The sequence below is a fragment of the Heterodontus francisci genome, chromosome 11, assembly GCF_036365525.1.
Source record: "Heterodontus francisci isolate sHetFra1 chromosome 11, sHetFra1.hap1, whole genome shotgun sequence".
NCBI classification, from domain to species: Eukaryota; Metazoa; Chordata; class Chondrichthyes; order Heterodontiformes; family Heterodontidae; genus Heterodontus; species Heterodontus francisci.
This window is the reverse complement of record NC_090381.1, coordinates 117,536,997-117,560,903: the sequence shown is the minus strand read 5'-3', so window position 1 is coordinate 117,560,903 and position 23,907 is coordinate 117,536,997. Positions and strand designations below refer to the sequence as shown.

General features: G+C 45.2%; 1 protein-coding gene across 10 annotated transcripts in view; it reads left to right on the top strand.

Moving 5' to 3' along the window:
• The window catches only part of tp63 (tumor protein p63), a 399,995-nt gene that overhangs the window by 155,087 nt on the left and 221,001 nt on the right, over positions 1 to 23,907 (top strand). For 6 of the 10 annotated variants that reach the window (XM_068042835.1, XM_068042833.1, XM_068042836.1 and 3 more), the window contains one exon: positions 4,327 to 4,452. The exons of 1 other annotated variant lie outside the window; for it this stretch is intronic. In XM_068042835.1, the coding sequence (XP_067898936.1) occupies positions 4,327 to 4,452 (126 nt within the window). Of the gene's footprint in view, positions 1 to 179; positions 297 to 4,326; positions 4,453 to 23,907 lie in introns of all 10 variants that reach the window. 3 more of the 10 variants (XM_068042839.1, XM_068042841.1, XM_068042840.1) reach the window with 1 other exon arrangement.

Sequence of the window (23,907 nt, the reverse complement as noted above, 5' to 3'; positions counted from 1 at the left end):
TCACAGAGGGGTAAGGCCATAAATTAATATTTTCATTTAAAGCTGCTTCACAAAATTGCATATTTGCTGTTTTGATAGTAAGATAAAGTATTAGTGCCTTCATCTTTCTGAAATTGTCTCACTGGCCCCAAATGTAAGACAAAAATTGCAATTTCCGCCCTGCTCCCCACTCACCCTAGGCATAAAATTTGGACATTCCTGGTATCGAACTTCAAAAGGACATAGACAAGTTGGTGGAATGGGCGGACATGTTGCAGATGAAGTTCAACACGAGAAATGAGAAGTTATTCATTTTGGTAAGAAGAACATGGAGAAACAATATGACATAAAGTGTAGAATTCTAAAAGGTGTACAGGAGCAGAGGTACAAAGTCATTGAAGGTGGCAGGACAGGTTGAGAGAGCGGTCAATAAAGCATGCAGTATCCTGGGCTTGATTAATAGGGACATAACGTACAAGAGCAAGGAGGTTATGCTGAACTTGTATAAGAGCCTAGTTTGGCCTCAGCTGGAATATTGCGTCCAGTTTTGGGCACTGCATTTAAGAAAAGATGTGAAGACATTGGAGAGAGTGCAGAAAAGATTCACGAGAATGGTTCTCGGGTTGAAGAACTTCACTTCTGAAGATAGATTGGAGAAGTTATGACTTTTCTGTTGAGAAGAGAAGGCTGAGAGGAGATTTGATAGACGTATTCAAAGTCATGAGAGTGGATAGAAAGTGAAAGTGTCAAGAATGAGAGGGCACAGATTTGAAGTAATTGCCAAAAGAAGCAATGATGACAGGAGGAAAAACTTTTTCATACCGTGAGTGGTTAGGATCTGGAATAAATGCCTGTTCGGGTCTGCCAAAAAAAACCCTACCCGAGCCCGACAGAACCACATCCGCCCTGGGCCGAGTCATTCCATTTTTTCCCGTGCCCGACCTGACCCGACCATCAGTTAACTTACCTTCCGTTTTTCACTTTGTTGCTGATCTGCACAAGCTTAAAATAATTAACAAAACCACCTTTCTAGTCCAAAAATTATGTTAACATGGGAGACAACTTACCTGTGATAGAGCGTGTCTGACCCAGCCGGACCCGAGCCCGAATGCCGGAGCCGGAAGTGCAACCTGACCCGAACTCGACACGTGTCGTCAGGTACCATCGGGTTCAGGTCGGGTAGAAGGCCTTTAATCTGGAAAGCACTGCCTGAGAGTGTGGTGGAGGCAGATTCAATTGAGGCCTTCAAAAGGGAATTAGACTGTTATCCGAAAAGGAAGAATGTACAGGGTTATAGGGAGAAGGCAGGGGAGTGGCACAAAGTGAATTGCTGACTCGGAGAGCTGGTGCAGACATGATGGGCCTAATGGCCTCCTTCTGCGCTGTAACAGTTCTGTGATATGTGGTGTTGCCCAGGGATATTAGGGACACTGCTTTTCTTGATCTATGTTAATAACCTTGACTTGGGAGTGCATGGCACAATTTCAAAATTTGCAGATGGCACAAAACTTGGAAGTATTGTGAACTGTGAGGGGGATAGTGATAGACCTTAAAGAGGGCGTAGACAGGCTGGTAGAATGGGCGGACATGTGGTAGATGAATTTTAAAGCAGAGAGGTGTGAAGTGAGACCTTTTGGTAGTAAAAGTGAGGAGAGACAATATAAAATGAAGGATACTATTCTAAAGGTGGTACAGGAACAGAGAGAACTGGGGGTTGTTACGACCAACCACTCCAGGCAAAGCCCCCAATCAAAATATACAATTCTGATTGTGGTGGGAGAAACGCACTGTTAATTGAATCCTGTCGCTCCACAAATTGCCTCACATATCATTTTAAACTTTCCAAACTAAAGAAAGACCCAGCCAAATTGTACCAACTATTAACCCCCGAATGAGGCTAACCAAACCAGGTTACTGTAAATCAACAAATTAACTGTTTAATTTTAAAAAACTAAATTCTTAAACACTATGAAGATATAAACAACATTTAAAATAGAAAAAATTAGAGCCCTTGCAAATTTACAGTCCAATGTTGCTTGAAGTCCTCACAGCCATCCAATGGAGAAAAAAGGTTCTTCTGCAGTAGAACAGTCTGTAGTCTAATCCCAGCAGTAAAGTGATGCTTTCCTTCTCCTTTTCAACAATTAACAACTTGCAAACACTTTCAATAGAATCAACCTGACTTTAGAGTTTTTGAGGGATAAAAGATTGTCGCAGTCTATCGTCCCCTTCCTTCAGTTTAAATTACCAGAGATCTATGTTTTGTCTTGACTTTTTTTAGAACTTTGAGAGATAATTAAACAGACTAAAATTCTCTTCCTTCAGTTTAAATGGCTGAGAGCTCTTTTTTTTCAGATGCCAACACCAGCTGTCTTTGTGTTCTGTTAGAACAGACTGTCTTCAACTAAAAAGCCAGTTCAAAATTGAATTGTAACAAATGTATCGCGTGTTGCTCAGTCCAAGTGGCTGTATCCATGGTAACGAGAATGCACCCTTTGAATGGCTATATCCAAGGCAGTGAAAATGCACCTTCTCGGTAACTTGGGAGGCCTGTTAGTTCTTAAAGCAGTACTGATCCTTTGCAGTATTCCTGGGGAAAAAAAACTACAGGACCATGACAGGGTATATGTGCATAAATTGTTGAAGGTAGCACGGCAGGTTGAGGAAGTAGTTAAAAAGGTATATGGGATCCTGAGCTTTATAAATAGAGGCATAGAGTACAAAAGCAAGTAAGTTAGGAACTTTTATAAAACTTTGCTTCAGCCTCAACTGGAGTATTGTGTCCAGTTCTGGGCACTGCGCTTTTGGAAGGATGTGAAGGCATTAGAGTGCAGAAAATATTTGAGAATGATTCCAGGGATGAGGGACATCGGTTATGTGGATAGATTGGAGGGCTGGGGTTCTTTTCCTTAGAGAGGAGAAGGCTGGGAGAAGATTTGATAGAGGTGTTCAAAATCATAAACTGAGTAGACAGAAGGAAACTGTTCCCATTGGCGGAAGGGTCAAGAACCATAGGACACTGGTTTAAGGTGATTGGCAAAAGAACCATACGAACATACAAATTAGGAGCAGGAGTAGGCCACTCGGCCCTTCCAGCCTGCTCCACCATTTAATAAGTTTGTGGCTGAACCAAAGGCAACATGAGGAAAACTTTTTTTATGCAGTGAGTGGTTAGAATCTGGAATGTACTGCCTGAGTGTGTGGTGGAGGCAGGTTCAATTGTGGCTTTCAAAATAAAACCTGGCTACCCGACCCAAACCATGTGTCAAGGTCAGGCCTGTATTCTGCGTCCAGCATTCGGGCTCAGGTCGGGTCAGGCTGGACTGTACTGTTCTGTTTCATATTGTTTTCGTTTTAATCTATGATTTTTTTTTCAGTTTCAATAATATGTTTGTTATTGTTGGGTCAGGCATTTAAAAAAAAATTATAAGGACTCTGGCCCAGGTCGCAGGTAGGCTGTTGTCAGGTCGGGCCCGGGTTGGGTTTTAATTTTATACCCGAGCCAGGCTTCATTTTAAAAGGGAATTGGATAATTATCTGAAGATAAAAACTTTGCAGGGCTACGGGAAAATGGCGGGGAAATGGGACTAGCTGAGTTGCTCTTGCAGAGAGCTGGCACAGACTTAATGAGCCACAATACCTCTTTTTGTACTGTAACCATTCTATGCGTCTGGAAAATGGGATTAGATAAGGTGACGCGTGGAGAAAAGCAACATTGTAGATTTATTGGGCTGAATAGTCTGTTTCTGTGCCAGAACATCCTTTGGTTGTAAATCTAGTGGACTGCATCAGCAGATTTCCAAAATCTGCAACAAATTTATATCAGACCAATAGATTCTATTATCGATGTCAGATGCAATTCAGATGACTGCCTAAATTTACCATTAGAAAAAGCTGGTCTCTAAAACTGTGCGAATAGTCTCAATTTCTTCCTAGTCTTGTGTTCTTGTACCTTCTGAAGATTGCTACATGACTTTGTGGGCGAGTGGAGATGCAACAGGCCCTTCTGGTTCTGCTGCATGTTGGTAGATATGTTATTAATAAGGTCTTTAGTCGGTGGGCTTGACTCCCTCTGAAAGGGCATAAGGGTCACATCTGCACACGTCGTGATGAAAATAACTTCAGGCTCTTCTGCCTCCCACAAATGTAGATGATTTTCCCCTCCTTCCCCACACACACCTTTATTGGTGATCTGATGGGCCAGAACGATAGGGTTCTATGGCTGGCTTGAGTATGATCCAGCCCCTGTAAAAGTTGATCACTGTGTTAAATTCTGAAACCAAAAATTATGAATGTAAATCCTAATGCGTTTGCTTTTTTTCTGTGTTTTTTTTCTTCCCCTTGCAGATTGTTAGATCCAGCGGCTCATTTCTCGTGGGTAGAGAGCTGTTGCCATTCCACCATGTCCCAGAGCTCTCAGTCCAGTGACCTGCTTAACCAGGATTGGTTCAAGCAGCTTTTTGAATTAGCACAGTGAGTGATTACTTACAGTATTACACGGATGATTTTCAGAAAGAGATGTGTGTTCGCATCAAGCATATTAGGTCGGATCTTGTTGGAGTGTGACATTTCTCGATATGCACCGCGAGTTGGACTTTAATCTGCACCCTTCATCTCTCAATCGTTTTGTGTTGGCAGTGAGAGCAAATAATGGCACAGGAAGAGCAATGGAGCATCTGGGACAGCAGTGAATGATAGGGCCAGTACTGTACCTCCTTAACCAATGAGATTTAAGGATTGAGAAAGAAACAGGAATGATGGAACGGGGTGAATTAGAGTTCAGTTAGGTACAGACAGATGAAGAGGTGGAAAGGAAGGTTGGATTAAGAGAGAGAAAAAAGAGAGAAAGGAAAAGTAAGAAAAAAAAAATCTCCAGAAACAACTGCTTGCATGCAGGGCTGATATTGAACACTTTAAATTGTTCCATTCGGCTCCAAAAAGGTTGATTGGCAGCATATTAATTATCGCATTGTTGAAAAGGTGCTTACACTCTTAATTGTCAGATGTAATTTTCTGTTGCAAATTTAATGGACAATGAAGTACTTGCTGGATATGCAAATTAAAAAATTGGAGAGGCTAAGGGAGAGATGCTGTTTGTACCAAGGAAATGAAACCGGATGGACCTAGGCACCAGAAACGACAACGGCAAACTCAGCCCTGTTGACCTGGCAATGTCCTCCTAGTACAAACATCTGGGCGCTTGTGCCAAAATTGGGAGAGCTGTCCCACAGACTACAGACTAGTCCAGCAACAGCCTGACATAGTTATACTCTCAGAATCAATCCTTGTAGACAATGTGGAGGCGGTGGCGTAGTGGTATTGTCACTGGACTAGTAACCCAGAGACCCAGGGTATTGCTCTGGTGATGTGGGTTCAAATCCCACCACAGCAGAAGGTGGAATTTGAATTCAATTTTTTAAAAAAATCTGGAATTAAAAAGCTAGTCTAATGATGGCCATGAAACCATTGTCGAATGTTGTAAAAACCTATCTGGTTCACTAATATCCTTTAGGGAAGGAAATCTGCTGTCCTTACCTGGTCTGGCCTACATGTGACTCCAGACCCACAGCAATGTGGTTGACTCTTAGATGCCCTCTGAAATGGCCTAGCAAGCCACTCACTTGTATCTAACTGCTACGAAGTCAATAAAAGGAAATGAAACCGGACAGACCACCCGGCATCGACCTAGGCACTGGAAACGACAATGGTAAACCCAGCCCTGTCGACCCTGCAAAGTCCCCCTTACTAACATCTGGGGCTTGTGCCAAAGCTGGGAGAGCTGCCCCACAGACTAGTCCAGCAATAGCCTGACGTAGTCATACTCACAGAATCATACCTGACTGACAATGTCCCAGACTCTGCCATCACCATCTCCGGGTATGTCCTGTCCCACCAGCAGGACAGACCCAGCAGAGGTGGCGGCACAGTGGTATACAGTAGGGAGGGATGTGCCCTGGGAGTCCTCAACATCGACTCTGGGCCCCAATAAGTCTCACGGTATCAGGTCAAACATGGACAAGGAAACCTCCTGCTGATTACCACCTACCGCCCTCCGTCAGCTGATGAGTCAGTACTCCTCCATGTTGAACAGCACTTGGAGGAAGCTCTGAGGGTGGCAAGGGCACAGAAGGTACGCTGGGTGGGGGACTTCAATGTCCATCACCAAGAGCGGCTTGGTAGCACCACTACTGACCGAGCTGGCCGAGTCCTAAAGGACATATCTGCTAGACTGGGTATGCGGCAGGTGGTGAGGGAACCAACAAGAGGGGAAAATATACTTCACCTCATCCTCACCAATCTGCTTGCTGCAGATGCTTCTGTCCATGACAGTATTGGTAGGAGTGACCACCGTACAGTCGTTGTGGAGACGAAGTCCTGCCTTCACATTGAGGATACCTTCCTTCGTCTTGTGTGGCACTACAACTGTGCTAATTGGGATAGATTTGGAACAGATCTGGCAATGCAAAACTGGGCATCCATGAGGTGCTGTGGGCCATCAGCAGCAGCAGAATTGTACTCAACCTCAATCTGTAACCTCATTGCCTGGCATATCCCCCACTCTACCATTACCATCAAGCTGAGAGACCAACCCTGGTTCAATGAAGAGTGCAGGAGAGCATGCCAGGAGCAGCACCAAGCATACCTCAAAATGAGGTGTCAACCTGGTGAAGCTGCAACACAGGATTATCTGCATGCAGCATGCGATAGACAGAGCTAAGCGATCCCATAAGCAACGGATCAGATCTAAGCTCTGCAGTCCTGCCACATCCATTCGTGAATTCTTTTGGGCCTCCTTATCTCGAGAGACAATGGATACGCGCCTGGAGGTGGTCAGTGGTTTGTGAAGCAGCGCCTGGAGTGGCTATAAAGGCCAATTCTGGAGTGACAGGCTGCCACATCCATTCGTGAATGATGGACAATTAAACAACTAACTGGAGGAGGAGTCTCCACAAATATCACCATCCTCAATGATGGGGGAGCCCAGCACATCAGTGCGAAAGATAAGGCTGAAGCATTAGGGCGGCACAGTGGCGCAGTGGTTAGCACCGCAGCCTCACAGCTCCAGGGACCCGGGTTCAATTCTGGGTACTGTCTTTGTGGAGTTTGCAAGTTCTTCCTGTGTCTGTGTGGGTTTCCTCCGGGTGCTCTGGTTTCCTCCCACCGCCAAAGACTTGCAGGTGATAGGTAAATTGGCCATTATAAATTGCCCCTAGTGTAGGTAGGTGGTAGGGCATATGGGATTACTGTAGGGTTAGTATAAATGGGTGGTTGTTGGTCGGTACAGACTTGGTGGGCCGGAGGGCCTGTTTCAGTGCTGTATCTCGAAATAAAAAAAAACAATCTTCAGTCAGAAGTGCCGAGTTGATGATCCATCTCGGTCTCCTCCTGAAGTCCCCAGCATCACAGATGCCAGACTTCAACCAATTCGATTCACTGCGTGTGATATCAAGAAACGACAGAAGACACTAGATACTGCAAAAGCTATGGGCCCTGACAATATTCCGGCAATAGTACTGAAGACCTGTGCTCCAGAACTTGCCGTGCCCCTAGCCACGCTGTTCTAGTACAGATACAACACTGACATCTACCCTGCAATGTGGAAAATTGTCCAGGTATGGTCTGTACACAAATAGCAGGGCAGGTCCAACCTGGCCAATTACCGCCCCATAAGCCTACTCTCAATCATCAGTAAAGTGATGGAAGGTGTCATCAACAGTGCCATCATGCGGCACTTGCTTAGCAATAACCTGTTCAGTGACGCTCAGTTTGGGTTCCACCAGGGCCACTCAGCTCCTGACCTCATTACAGCATTGATTCAAAGATGGACAAAAGAGCTGAACTCAAGAGGTGAGGTGAGAGTGACTGCCCTTGACATCAAGGCAGCATTTGACCGAGTATCAAGGAGCCCTAGCAAAACTGAGGTCAATGGGAATCGGGGAAAAATTCCACAGTTTGGAGTCATAACTAGCCCAAAGGAAGATGGTTGTGGTTGTTGGAGGTCAATCATCTGAGCTCCAGGACATCACTGCAGGAGTTCCTCAGGATAGTATCCTAGGCCCAACCATCTTCAGCTGCTTCATCAAGGACCTTCCTTCAATCATATGGTCAGAAATGGGGATGTTCGTTGATGATTGCACAATGTTCAGCACCATTCGTGACTCCTCAGATACTGAAGCAGACCGTGGAGAAATGCAGCAAGACTTGGACAATATCCAGGCTTGGGTTGATAAGTGGCAAGTAACATTCGATGCACACAAGTGCCAGGCAATGACCATCTCCAGCAAGAGAGAATCTAACCATCTCCCCTTGACATTCAACGGCATTATCATTGCTGAATCCCCCACTATCAACATCCTAGGGGCTACCATTGACCAGAAACTGAACTAGAGTAGCCATATAAATACTGTGGCTACAAGAGCAGGTCAGAGGCTAGGAATCCTGTGGTGAGTAACTCACCTCCTGACTCCCCAAAGCCTGTCCGCCATCTACAAAGCACAAGTCAGGAGCGTGATGGAATACTGTTCACTTACCTGGATGGGTGCAGCTCCAACAACACTCAAGAAGCTTGACACCATCCAGGACAAAGCAGCCCGCTTGATTGGCACCCCATCTACAAACATTCACTCTCTCCACCACCGACGCACAATGGCAGCAGTGTGTTCCATCTACAAGATGCACTGCAGCAACGCACCAAGGCTCCTTAGACAGCACCTTCCAAACCCGCGATCTCTACCAACTAGAAGGATAAGGGCAACAAATGCACGGGAACACCACCACCTGTAAATTCCCCTCCAAGTCACACACCATCCAGACTTGGAACTATATCGTCGTTCCTTCAGTCGCTGGGTCAAAATCCTGGAACTCCCTTCCTAACAACGCTGTGGGTGTACCTACCCCAAATGGACTGCAGCGGTTCAAGAAGGCAGCTCACCACCACCTTCTCAAGGGCAATTAGGGATGGGCAATAAATGCTGGCCTGGCCAGTGACCCCCACATCCCATGAATGAATAAAAAAAAATGTCCCAGACATCGCCATCCCTGGGTATGTTCTGTCCCACCGGCAGGACAGATCCAGCAGAGGTGGCAGCACAGCAAGTCGGGAGGGAGTTGCCCTGGGACTCCTCAGCAGTGACTCCTGACCCCATGAAGTCTCATGGTATCAGGTCAAACATGAGCAAAGAAATCTCCTGCTGATTACCACCTACTGCCCCCACCTCGGCTGATGAATCAGTGTTTCTCTATGTTGAAAACTAATTGGAGAAGTGCTGAGGGTAGCAAGGGCACAAAATGTTCTCTGGGTGGAGGACTTCAGTGTCCATCACCAAGGGTGGCTCAGTAGCACCACTACTGACCGAGCTGACTGAGTCCTAAAGGACATAGCTGCTAGACTGGGCCTGCAGCAGGTGGTGAGGGAACCAACAAGAATTAAAAGCTGACTTAACCTTGTCCTCGCCAATCTACCTGTCACAGGTGCATCTGTCCCTGACAGTATTGGTAGGAGAGACCACCGCACAGACCTTGCGGAGGCGAAGTCCTGTCTTAATACTGAGGGTGCCCACCATCGTGTTGTGTGGTACTACCACCATGCTAAATAGGATAGATCTAGCAACTCAAAACTAGGCAACCACGAGGCGCTGTGGGCCATCAGCAGCAGCAGAATTGTATACAATCATAATCTGTAACTGCATGGCCCGGCATATCCCCCACTCTACCATTACCATCAAGCTGAGGGACCAACCCTGATTCCATGAAGAGTGCCGGAGGGCATGCCAGGAGCAGCACCAAGCATACCTAAAAATGAGGTGTCAGCTTGGTGAAGCTGACAGGACTGCAAGTCTGCCAAACAGCAGAAGCAGCATGCATTAGACAGAGGTAAGCGATCCCGTAACCAATGGATCCGATCTAAGCTCTGCAGTCCTGTCACATCCAGTTGTGAATGGTGGTGGACAATTAAACAACTAACTGGAGGAGGTGGCTCCACAAATATCCTCATCCTCAATGATGGGGGAGCCCAGCACATCAGTGCGAAGGACAAGGCTGAAGCATTTGCAACAATCTTCAGTCAGAAGTGCCGATTGGATGATCCATCTCGGCCTCCTGCTGAGGTCCCCAGCATCACAGATGCCGCTCTTCAGCCAATCCGATTCGCTCCACATGATATCTAGAAACGGCTGAGGCACTGGATACTGCAAAGGCTATGGGCCCTGACAATATTCCGGCAATAGTACTGAATACTTGTACTCCAGAACTAACTGTGCCCCTAGCCAAGCTGTTCCAGGACAGCCACAATAATGGCATCTAGCCAGCAATGTGGAAAATGCCAGGTATATCCTATGCACAAAGCGCAGCACAAATCCAACCCAGTCAATTACTGTCTCTTCATTCTACTCTCAATCATCAGTAAAGTGATGGAAGGGGTTGTCAACAGTGCTACCAAATGGCACTTGCTGAGCAATAACCTGCTCACTGACTCTCAGTTTGGGTTCCGCCACTGCCACTCTGCTCCAAACCTCATTTCAGCCTTGGTCAAATATGGACAAAACAGCTGAATTACAGAGGCGAGATGAGAGTGGCAGCCCTTGACATCAAGGCAACATTTGACCGAGTATGGCATCAAGGAGCCCTAGCAAAACTGGAATCAATGGGAATCAGGAGCAAAACTCTCCGCTGGTTGGAGTCATAACTAGCCCAAAGGAAGATGGTTGTGGTTGTTGGAAGTCAATCATCTCAGTCCCAGGACATCACTGCAGGGGTTCCTCAGGGTAGTGTCCTCGGCCCAACCATCTTCAGCTGCTTCATCAATGACCTTCCCTCCATCATAAGGTCAGAAGTGGGGATGTTTGCTGATGATTGCACAATGTTCAGCACCATTCGTGACTCCTCAGATACTGAAGCAGCCCATGTAGAAACACAGCAAGACCTGGACAATATCCAGGCTTGGGCTGATGAGTGCAATGTAACATTCGTGCCACGCAATGACGATCTCAAACAAGACAGAATCTAACCATCTCCCCTTGACATTCAGTGGCATTACCATCACTGAATCCCCCATTATCAACATCCTGGAGGTTACCATTGACCAGAAACTGAACTGGACCAGCCACGTACATGCTGTGGCTGCAAGACCAGGTTAGAGACTGGGAATTCTGTGGGCAGTAACTCACCTTCTGACTCCCCAAAGCCTGTCCACCATCTACAAGGCACAAGTCAGGAGTGTGATGGAACACTTTCCACTTTCCTGGATAGGTGCAGCTCCAACAACACTCAAGAAGCTCGACACCATCTAAGACAAAGCAGCTGAATTGATTGGCACCCGTTCCACCCCCTTCGCCCTTCACTCCCTCGACCACCGACGCACAGTTGCAGCCGTGTGTACCATATACAAGATATACTGCAGCAAATCACCAAGGCTCCTTCGACAGCACCTTCCAAACCTGCGACCTGTACCACCTAGAAGGACAAGGGCAGCAGATGCATTGGAACATTAGCACCTGCAAGTTGCCCTCCAAGCCACACACCATCCTGACTTGGAACTATATTACCGTTCCTTCACTGTCGCTGGGTCAACATCCTGGAACTCCCTTCCTAACATCACTGTAGGTGTACATACACCCAAGAACTGTAGCGGTTCAAGAAGGCAGCTCAACAACACCATCTCAAGGGCAATTAGAGATGGGCAATAAATGCTGGCGCTGCCAGTAGCTCCCACATCCCCTGAACGAATAAAAAAAAATTGCGGAGCTGCACAAGCTGCAAGTAAGTTCCAGATAAGACGTGCTGTGTCTCATAATCCCATGAATTTGCTGGCCGAATTGCACAGTAAAAACAACGTGCATTGTCAACATGCTGTTATTTTTCCAGCAAGATCTTTCTCAGTATCAATCAGATAATCAATACTTACGTTGCAATGCAGGGCTACACCATTTATAGTAACAGAACTGAGACAGCGAGTAACGTTTACAGTAATGGCAATCCAGACTGAGACAGTGAGTAACATTTACAGTAATGGCAATCCAGACTGAGACAGTAACATTCACAGTGACGGCAATCCAGACTGCGACAGTAAGTAACATTTACAGGAATGGCAATCCAGATTGAGACAGCGAGTAACATTTACAGTAATAGCAATCCAGACTGAGACAAAGAACAAAGAACAGTACAGCACAGGAACAGCCATTCGACCCTCCAAGCCTGCGCCGATCTTGATGCCTGCCTAAACTAACACCTTCTGCACTTCTGGGGCCCATATCCCTCTATTCCCTTCCTATTCATATATTTGTCAAGATGTCTCTTAAACGTCGCTATCGTATCTGCTTCCACCACCTCTCCTGGCAGCAAGTTCCAGGCACTCGCCACCCTCTGTGCAAAAAGAATTGCCTCGCACATCCCCTCTAAACTTTGCCCCTCGCACCTTAAACCTATGTCCCCGAGTAACTGACTCTTCCACCCTGGGAAAAAGCTTCTGACTATCCACTCTGTCCATGCCGCTCATAACTTTGTAAACCTCTATCATGTCGCCCTTCCACCTCCGTCGTTCCAGTGAAAACAGTCCGAGTTTTTCCAATCTCTCCTCATAGCTAATGCCCTCCAGACCAGGCAACATCCTGGTAAACCTCCTCTGTACCCTCTCCAAAGCCTCAACGTCCTTCTGGTAGTGTGGCGACCAGAATTGCACGCAATATTCGAAGTGTGGCCTAACTAAGGTTCTGTACAGCTGCAACATGACTTCCCCATTTTTATACTCTATGCCCCGACCGATGAAGTCAAGCATGCCGTATGCCTTCTTGACTACCTTATCCACCTGCGTTGCCACTTTCAGTGACCTGTGGACCTGTACGCCCAGATCTCTCTGCCTGTCAATACTCCAAAGGGTTCTGCCATTTACTGTATACCTCCCACCTGCATTAGACCTTCCAAAATGCATTACCTCACATTTGTCCGGATTAAACTCCATCTGCCATTTCTCTGCCCAAGTCTCCAACCGATCTATATCCTGCTGTATCCTCTGACAATCCTCATCATTATCCGCAATTCCACCAACCTTTGTGTCATCCACAAACTTACTAATCAGACCAGCTACATTTTCCTCCAAATCATTTATATATACTACAAACAGCAAAGGTCCCAACACTGATCCCTGCGGAACACCACTAGTCACATCCCTCCATTCAGAAAAACACCCATCCACTGTTAAGCTCTGTCTTCTGTGACTGAGCCAGTTCTGTATCCATCTTGCCAGCTCACCTCTGATCCTGTGTGACTTCACCTTTTGCACCAGTCTGCCATGCGGGACCTTGTCAAAGGCTTTACTAAAGTCCAGAGAGACAACATCCACCACCCTTCCCTCATCAATCATCTTCATCACTTCCTCAAAAAACTCAATCAAATTAGTAAGACACTATCTCCCCTTCACAAAACCATGCTGTCTCTCGCTAATAAGTTCGTTTCTTTCCAAATGGGAGTAAATCCTGTCCCGAAGAATCCTCTCTAATAATTTCCCTACCACTGACGTAAGGCTCACTGGCCTATAATTTCCTGGATTATCCTTGCCACCCTTCTTAAACAAAGGAACAACATTGGCTATTCTCCAGTCCTCTGGGACCTCACTTGTAGCCAATGAGGATGCAAAGATTCCTGTCAAAGCCCCAGCAATTTCTTCCCTTGCCTCCCTCAGTATTCTGGGGTAGATCCCATCAGGCCCTGGGGACTTATCTACCTTAATGCTTTGCAAGACACCCAACACCTCCTCCCTTTTGATAATGAGATGACTGAGACGATCTGCACTCCCTTCCCTAGGCTCATCTTCCACCAAGTCCTTCTCCTTGGTGAATCCTGATGCAAAGTACTCATTTAGCACCTCACCCATTTCCTCTGGCTCCACGCATAGATTCTCATCTCTGTCCTTGAGTGGGCCAACCCTTTCCCTGGTTACCCTCTTGCTCTTTATATGTGTATAAAAAGCCTTGGGATTTTCCTTAATCCTGTTTGCCAATGACTTTTCATGACCCCTTTTAGCCCTCGTAACTCCTTGCTTAAGTTTCTTCCTACTCTCTTTATATTCCTCAAGTGCTTCATCTGTTCCTAGCCTTTCAGCCCTTACAAATGCTTCCTTTTTCTTTTTGACTAGGCTCACAATATCCCGTGTTATCGAAGCTTCCCGAAACTTGCCAAACTTGTCTTTGTTCCTCACAGGAACATGCTGGTCCTGGATTCTAATCAGCTGACGTTTGAAAGACTCCCACATGTCAGATGTTGATTTACCCTCAAACAGCCGCCCCCAATCTAAATTCTTCAGTTCCTGCCTAATATTGTTATAATTAGCCTTCCCCCAATTTAGCACCTTCACCCGAGGACTATTCTTATCCTTATCCGCAAGTACCTTAAAACTTATGGAATTATGGTCACTGCTCCCGAAATGCTCCCCCACTGAAACTTCGACCACCTGGCCGGGTTCATTCCCCACTACCAGGTCCAGAATGGCCCCATCCCTAGTTGGACAATCTACATACTGTTTCAAGAAGCCCTCCTGGATGCTCCTCACAAATTCTGCCCCATCCAAGCCCCTAGCACTAAATGAGTCCCAGTCAATATTGGGGAAGTTAAAATCACCCACCACTAAAACCCTGTTACCTTTACATCTTTCCAAAATCTGTCTACATATCTGCTCCTCTACCTCCTGCTGACTGTTGGGAGGCCTGTAGTAAACCCCCAACATCGTGACTGTACCCTTCCTATTCCTGAGCTCCACCCATATTGCCTCGCTGCATGAACTCTCTGAGGTGTCCTCCCGCAGTACAGCTGTGATATTCTCCTTAACCAGGAATGCAACTCCCCCACCCCTTTTACATCCCCCTCTATCCTGCCTGAAGCTTCTAAATCCCGGAACATTTAGCTGCCAATCCTGCCCTTCCCTCAACCAAGTCTCTGTAATAGCAACAACATCATATTTCCAAGTACTAATCCAAGCTCTAAGTTCATCTGCCTTACCTGTTATACTTCTCGCATTGAAACAAATGCACCAGTCCCGCTGTGCTCAGCAACATCTCCCTGCCTGCTCTTCCTCTTAGTCCTACTGGCTTTATTTACTATGTCCTCCTCATTTACTTCACTAGCTGTCCTACTGCTCTGGTTCCCACCCCCCTGCCACACTAGTTTAAACCCTCTCAAGTGACGCCAGCAAACCTTGCAGCCAGGATATTAGTGCCCTTCCAGTTTAGATGCAATCCGCCCTTCTTGTACAGGTCCCATTTGTCCCTGAAGAGAGCCCAATGGTCCAGATATCTGAAACCCTCCCTTCTACACCAGCTGCTCAGCCACGTATTTAGCTGCACTATCTTCCTATTTCTAGCCTCACTGGCACGTGGCACAGGGAGTAATCCAGAGATTACAACCCCAGAGGTCCTGTTTTTTAACTTACGACCGAACGCCCTAAACTCCCCCTGCTGGACCTCATCACTCTTCCTGCCTATGTCATTGGTACCGATGTGTACCACAACCTCTGGCTGTTCACCCTCCCCCTTCAGAATGCCCTTTGTCCATTCAGAGACATCCTTGACCCTGGCACCAGGAGGCAACATACCTTCCTGGAGTCTCTTTCACGTCCACAGAAGCGCCTATCTATGCCCCTGACTATAGAGACCTTATAACTATTGCTCTTCTGCGCTTTGTCCCTCCCTGCTGAACAACAGTGCCAGCCGTGGTGCCACTGCTCTGGCTGCTGCTGTTTTCCCCTGACAGGCCATCCCCCGCAACAGTATCCAAAATGGTAGACTTGTTAGAGAGGGGGATAGCCACAGGGGATTCCTGCGTTGACTGCCTGCCCCTTCCAGCGGTCACCCATCTATCTGCCTGCACCTTGGGTGTAACCACTTCTCTAAAACTCCTGTCTATGACGCTTTCCGCCACCTGCAGTAACATTCACAGTAACGGCAAACCAGACTGAGACAGTAAGTAACATTTACAGTAATGGCAATCCAGACTGAGACAGTAAGTAACATTTACAGTAATGGCAATCCAGACTGAGACAGCGAGTAACATTTACAGTAATGGCAATCCAGAGTGAGACAGTAACATTTATAGTAATGGCAATCCAGACTGAGACAGTGAGTAACATTTACAGTAATGGCAATCCAGACTGAGACAGTGAGTAACATTTACAGTAATGGCAATCCAGACTGAGACAGTGAGTAACATTTACAGTAATGGCAATCCAGACTGAGACAGTGAGTAACATTTACAGTAATGTCAATCCAGACTGAGACAGTAACCTTCACAGGAACGGCAATCCAGACTGAGACAGTAACATTTACAGTAAAGGCAATCCAGACTGAGACAGAGAGTCACATTCACAGTCACGGCAATGCAGACTGAGACAGTGAGTGACATTTACAGTCACGGCAATGCAGACTGAGACAGTGAGTGACATTTACAGTAATGGCAATCCAGACTGAGACAGAGAGTCACATTCACAGTCAAGGCAATCCAGACTGAGACAGTGAGTGACATTTACAGTAATGGCAATCCAGACTGAGACAGTGAGTAACATTTACAGTAATGGCAATCCAGACTGAGACAGTGAGTAACATTCACAGTAAAGGCAATCCAGACTGAGACAGTGAGTAACATTTGCAGAAATGGCAATCCAGACTGAGATAGTGAGTAACATTTGCAGTGATGGAAATCCAGACTGAGACAGTAACATTCACAGTAACGGCAATCCAGACTGAGACAGTGAGTAACATTTACAATAATGGCAATCCAGACTGAGACAGTAACATTTACAGTAATGGCAATCCAGACTGAGAGAGTGAGTAACGTTTACAGTAACAGCAATCCAGACTGAGGCAGTAGCATTTACAGTAACGGCAATCCAGACTGAGATAGTGAGTAACATTTACAGTAATGGCGATCCAGACTGAGACAGTGAGTAACATTTACAGTAATGGCATTCCAGACTGAGATAGTGAGTAACATTTACAGTAATGGCAATCCAGACTAAGACACTAACATTTACAGTAATGGAAATCCAGACTGAAACAGTGAGTAACATTTACAGTAATGGCAATCCAGAGTGAGACAGTGAGTAACATTTACAGTAACGCAATCCAGACTGAGACATTGAGTAACATTTACAGTAATGGCAATCCAGACTGAGACAGTGAGTAACATTTACAGTAACGGCAATCCAGACTGAGACAGTGAGTAACATTTACAGTAATGGCATTCCAGACTGAGACAGGAACATTTACAGTAATGGCAATCCAGACTGAGATAGTGAGTGACATTTACAGTAATGACAATCCAGACTGAGACAGTGAGTGACATTTACAGTAATGGCAATCCAGACTGAGACAGTGAGTGACATTTACAGTAACAGCAATCCAGACTGCGACAGTGAGTAACATTTACAGTAATGGCAATCCAGACTGAGACAGTGAGTAACATTCGCAGTAAAGGCAATCCAGACTGAGACAGTAACATTTGCAGAAATGGCAATCCAGACTGAGACAGTGAGTAACATTTACAATAATGGCAATCCAGACTGAGACAGTAACATTTACAGTAACGGCAATCCAGACTGAGAGAGTGAGGAACGTTTACAGTAACAGCAATCCGACTGAGGCAGTAGCATTCACAGGAACGGCAATCCAGACTGAGATAGTGAGTAACATTTACAGTAATGGCAATCCAGACTGAGACAGTGAGTAACAATCACAGTAACGGCAATCCAGACTGAGACAGTGAGTAACATTTACAGTAATGGCAATCCAGACTGCAGCAGTGAGTAACATTTACAGTAATGGCAATCCAGACTGATATAGTGAGTAACATTTACAGTAATGGCAATCCAGACTGAGACAGTGAGTAACATTTACAGTAATGGCATTCCAGACTGAGATAGTGAGTAACATTTACAGTAATGGCAATCCAGACTAAGACACTAACATTTACAGTAATGGAAATCCAGACTGAAACAGTGAGTAACATTTACAGTAATGGCAATCCAGAGTGAGACAGTAACATTTATAGTAATGGCAATCCAGACTGAGACAGTGAGTAACATTTACAGTAATGGCAATCCAGACTGAGACAGTGAGTAACATTTAGAATAATGGCAATACAGTCCGAGACTGTGAGTAACATTTACAGTAATGGCAATCCAGACTGAGACAGTGAGTAACATTTACAGTAACGGCATTCCAGACTGAGACAGTAACATTCACAGTAACGGCAATCCAGACTGAGACAGTGAGTAACATTTACAGTAATGGCAATCCAGACTGAGACAGTGAGTAACATTTAGAATAATGGCAATCCAGACTGAAACAGTAACATTCACAGTAACGGCAAACCAGACTGAGACAGTAACATTTACAGTAACGGCAATCCAGACAGAGAGTGAGTAACGTTTACAGTAACAGCAATCCAGACTGAGGCAGTAGCATTCACAGGATCGGCAATCCAGACTAAGATAGTGAGTAACATTTACAGTAATGGCAATCCAGACTGTGATAGTGAGTAACATTTACAGTAATGGCAATCCACACTAAGACAGCAACATTCACAGTAACGGGAATCCAGACTGAGACAGTGAGTAACATTTTCAGCAATGGCAATCCAGACTGAGGCAGCAGCATTCACAGTAACGGCAATCCAGACTGAGACGCAGTAACGTTTACAGTAACGGCAATCCATACTGAGACTGTAACATTTACCGCAACAGCAATCCAGACTGAGACAGTGAGTAACATTCACAGTAACGGCAATCCAGACTGAGACAGTGAGTCACATTCACAGCAACGGCAATGCAGACTGAGACAGTAACATTAACAGCAACACGCAATCCAGACTGAGACATTGAGTAACATTTACAGTAACGGCAATCCAGACTGAGACAGTGAGTAACATTTACAATAATGGCAATGCAGACTGAGGCAGCAGCATTCACAGTAACGGCAATCCAGACTGAGACGCAGTAACGTTTACCGCAACAGCAATCCAGACTGAGACAGTGAGTAACATTCACAGTAACGGCAATCCAGACTGAGACAGTGAGTAACGTTTACAGTAACGGCAATCCAGACTGAGGCAGTAACATTTACAGTAACGGCTATCCAGACTGAGATAGTGAGTAACGTTTCCAGTAAGGGCAACCCAGACTGAGACAGTGAGTAACATTTACAGTAATGGCAATCCAGACTGAGACAGTGAGTAACATTTACAGTAATCGCAATCCAGCCTGAGATAGTGAGTAACGTTTACAGTAACGGCAATCCAGACTGAGACAGTGAGTAACGTTTACAGTAACGGCAATCCAGACTGAGATAGTGAGTAACATTTACAGTAATGGCAATCCAGACTGAGACAGTGAGTGACATTTACAGTAACGGCAATCCAGACTGAGACAGTAACATTTACAGTAACGGCAATCCAGACTGAGACAGTAACCTTTACAGGAAAGGCAATCCAGACTGAGACACTGAGTAACACTTACAGTAACGGCAATCCAGACTGAGTCAGTGACATTTACAGTAACGGCAATCCAGACTGAGACAGAGTAACATTTACAGTAATGGCAATCCAGACTGCGACAGTGAGTCATACTTACAGTAACGGCAATCCAGACTGAGTCAGTGACATTTACAGTAACGGCAATCCAGACTGAGACAGTGAGTAACATTTACAGTCATGGCAATCCAGACTGAGACAGTGAGTAACATTTACAGGAACGGCAATCCAGACTGACACAGTGAGTAACATTTACAGTAACGGCAATCCAGACTGAGACAGTGAGTAACATTTACAGTAATGGCAATCCAGCCTGAGACAGCGAGTAACGTTTACAGTAACGGCAATCCAGACTGTGAGAGTGAGTAACATTTACAGTAACGGCAATCCAAACTGACAGCGAGTAACGTTTACAGTAATGGCAATCCAGACTGAGACAGTGAGTAACATTTACAGTAATGGCAATCCAGACTGAGACAGTGAGTAACATTTACATTAATGGCAATCCAGACTGAGACAGTGAGTAACGTTTACAGTAATGGCAATCCAGACTGAGACAGTGAGTAACATTTACAGTAATGGCAATCCAGACTGGGACAGTGAGTAACATTTACAGAAATGGCAATCCAGACTGAGACGGTGAGTAACATTTACAGTAACGGCAATCCAGACTGAGATAGTGACTAACATTTACAGTAATGGCAATCCAGACTGAGACAGTGAGTAACATTTACAGTAATGGCAATCCAGCCTGAGACAGCGAGTAACGTTTACAGTAACGGCAATCCAGACTGTGAGAGTGAGTAACATTTACAGTAACGGCAATCCAAACTGTGACAGCGAGTAACGTTTACAGTAATGGCAATCCAGACTGAGACAGTGAGTAACATTTACAGTAATGGCAATCCAGACTGAGACAGTGAGTAACATTTACATTAATGGCAATCCAGACTGAGACAGTGAGTAACGTTTACAGTAATGGCAATCCAGACTGAGACAGTGAGTAACATTTACAGTAATGGCAATCCAGACTGAGACAGTGAGTAACATTTACATTAATGGCAATCCAGACTGAGACAGTAACATTTACATTAATAGCAATCCAGACTGAGACAGTGAGTAACATTTAAAGTAACGGCAACCCAGACTGAGACAGTGAGTAACATTTACAGTAATGGCAATCCAGACTGAGTGAGTAACATTTACAGTAATGGCAATTCAGACTGAGTCAGTAACATTTACAGTAACGGCAATCCAGACTGAGACAGTGAGTAACATTTACAGTCATGGCAATCCAGACTGAGACAGTGAGTAACATTTACAGGAACGGCAATCCAGACTGACACAGTGAGTAACATTTACAGTAACGGCAATCCAGACTGACAGTGAGTAACATTTACAGTAACGGCAATCCAGACTGAGACAGTGAGTAACATTTACAGTAACGGCAATCCAGACTGAGAGAGTGAGTAACGTTTACAGTAACGGCAATCCAGACTGAGGCAGTAACATTCACAGGAACTGCAATCCAGACTGAGATAGTGACTAACATTTACAGTAATAGCATTCCAGCCTGAGATCGTGAGTAACGTTCACAGTAACGGCAATCCAGACTGAGGCAGTGAGTAACATTTACAGTAACGGCAATCCAGACTGAGACAGTGAGTAACATTTACATTAATGGCAATCCAGACTGAGACAGTGAGTAACATTTACATTAATGGCAATCCAGACTGAGACAGTGAGTAACGTTTACAGTAACGGCAATCCAGACTGAGACAGTGAGTAACGTTTACAGTCATGGCAACCCAGACTGAGATAGTGAGTAACATTTACAGTAATGGCAATCCAGACTGAGACAGTGAGTGACATTTACATTAACGGCACTCCAGACTGAGACAGTAACTTTTACATTAATAGCAATCCAGACTGAGACAGTGAGTAACATTTAAAGTAACGGCAATCCAGACTGAGACAGTGAGTAACATTTACAGTAATGGCAATCCAGACTGAGACAGTAAAATTCACAGTAACGGCAATCCCGACTGAGATAGTGAGTACCATTTACAGTAACGGCAATCCAGACTGAGACAGTAACATTTACAGCAAAGGCAATCCAGACTGAGACAGTGAGTAACAGTTACAGTAACGGCAATCCAGACTGAGACAGTGAGTAACATTTACAGTAATGGCAATCCAGACTGCGACAGTGAGTAACACTTACAGTAACGGCAATCCAGACTGAGTCAGTAACATTTACCTTAACGGCAATCCAGACTGAGACAGTGAGTAACATTTACAGGACCGGCAATCCAGACTGAGACAGTGAGTAACATTTATAGTAACTGCAATCCAGACTGAGAGAAACGTTTACAGTAACGGCAATCCAGACTGAGGCAGTAACATTGACAGGAACGGCAATCCAGACTGAGATAGTGACTAACATTTACAGTAATAGCAATCCAGCCTGAGATAGTGAGTAACATTTACAGTAACGGCATTCCGGACTGAGACTGTAACATTTACAGTAATGGCAATCCAGACTGAGACAGTGAGTAACATTTACAGAAACGGCAATCCAGACTGAGACAGTAACATTTAAAGTAATGGCAATGCAGACTGAGACAGTGAGTAACATTTTCAGTAACGGCAATCCAGACTGAGACAGTGAGTAACATTTACAGTAACGGCAATGCAGACTGCAGCAGTGAGTAACATTTACAGTAATGGCAATCCAGACTGAGAGTGAGTAACATTTGCAGTAACGGCAATCCAGACTGAGACAGTGAGTAACATTTACAGTAATGGCAATCCAGACTGCAGCAGTGAGTAACATTTACAGTAATGGCAATCCAGACTGAGACAGTGAGTAACATTTACAGTAACGGCAATCCAGACTGAGACAGTGAGTAACATTTACAGTAATGGCAATCCAGACTCAGACAGGAACATTTACAGGAAAGGCAATCCAGACTGAGACCGTAACATCTACAGTAATGGCATCCAGACTGAGACGGTAACATTTACAGTAATGGCAATCCAGACTGCAACTGTAACAGTTACAGTAATGGCAATCCAGACTGCGACAGTAAGTAACATTTACAGTAATGGCAATCCAGACTGAGACAGTAACATTTACAGTAACGGCAATCCAGACTGAGACAGTAACATTTACAGTAGTGGCAATCCAGACTGAGACAGTAACATTTACAGTAACGGCAATCCAGACTGAGACAGTGAGTCACATTCACAGTCACGGCAATCCAGACTGAGACAGTAACATTGACAGGAATGGCAATCCAGACTGAGACAGTGAGTAACATTTACAGTAATGGCAATCCAGACTGAGGCAGTAACATTCCCAGGAACGGCAATCCTGACTGAGATAGTGAGTAACATTTACAGTGATAGCAATCCAGACTGAGATAGTGAGTAACGTTTACAGTGACGGCAATCCAGACTGAGATAGTGAGTAACATTTACAGTAATGGCAACCCAGACTGAGACAGTGAGTAACATTTACAGTAAAGGCAATCCAGACTGAGACAGTAACATTCACAGTAACGGCAATCCAAACTGAGGCAGAGAGTAACATTTACAGTAATGGCAATCCAGACTGAGACAGTGAGTAACATTTACAGTAATGGCAATCCCGACTGCGACAGTGAGTAACATTTACAGTAATGTCAATCCAGACTGAGACAGTGAGTAACATTTACAGTAAAGGCAATCCAGACTGAGACATTACCATTCACAGTCACGGCAATCCAGACTGAGACAGTGAGTAACATTCACAGTACCCGCAATCCAGACTGAGACAGTAACATTTCCAGAAGCGGCAATCCAGACTGAAACAGTGAGTAACATTCACGGTAACGGCAATCCCGACTGAGATAGTGAGTAAGATTTACAGTAACGGCAATCCAGACTGAGACATTAACATTCACAGTAACGGCAATCACGACTGAGATAGTGAGTAACATTTACAGTAACGGCAATCCAGACTGAGGCTGTAAGTAACATTTACAGCAATGTCAATCCAGACTGTGACAGTAAGTAACATTTTCAGTAATGGCAATCCAGACTGAGACAAAGAGTAACATTCACAGTAACGGCAATGCAGACGGAGACAGTGAGTAACATTTACAGTAACGGCAATCCAGACTGAGGCAAGGAGTAACATTTACAGTAATGGCAATCCAGACTGCGACAGTAAGTAACATTTACAGTAATGGCAATCCAGACTGAGACAGTAACATTCACAGTCACCGCAATACAGACTGAGACAGTAACATTTACAGTAAAGGCAATCCAGACTGAGACAGTGAGTAACACTCAGAGGAACGGCATTCCAGACTGAGACAGTAACATTGACAGTAACGGCAATCCAGACTGAGACAGTGAGTAACATTTACAATA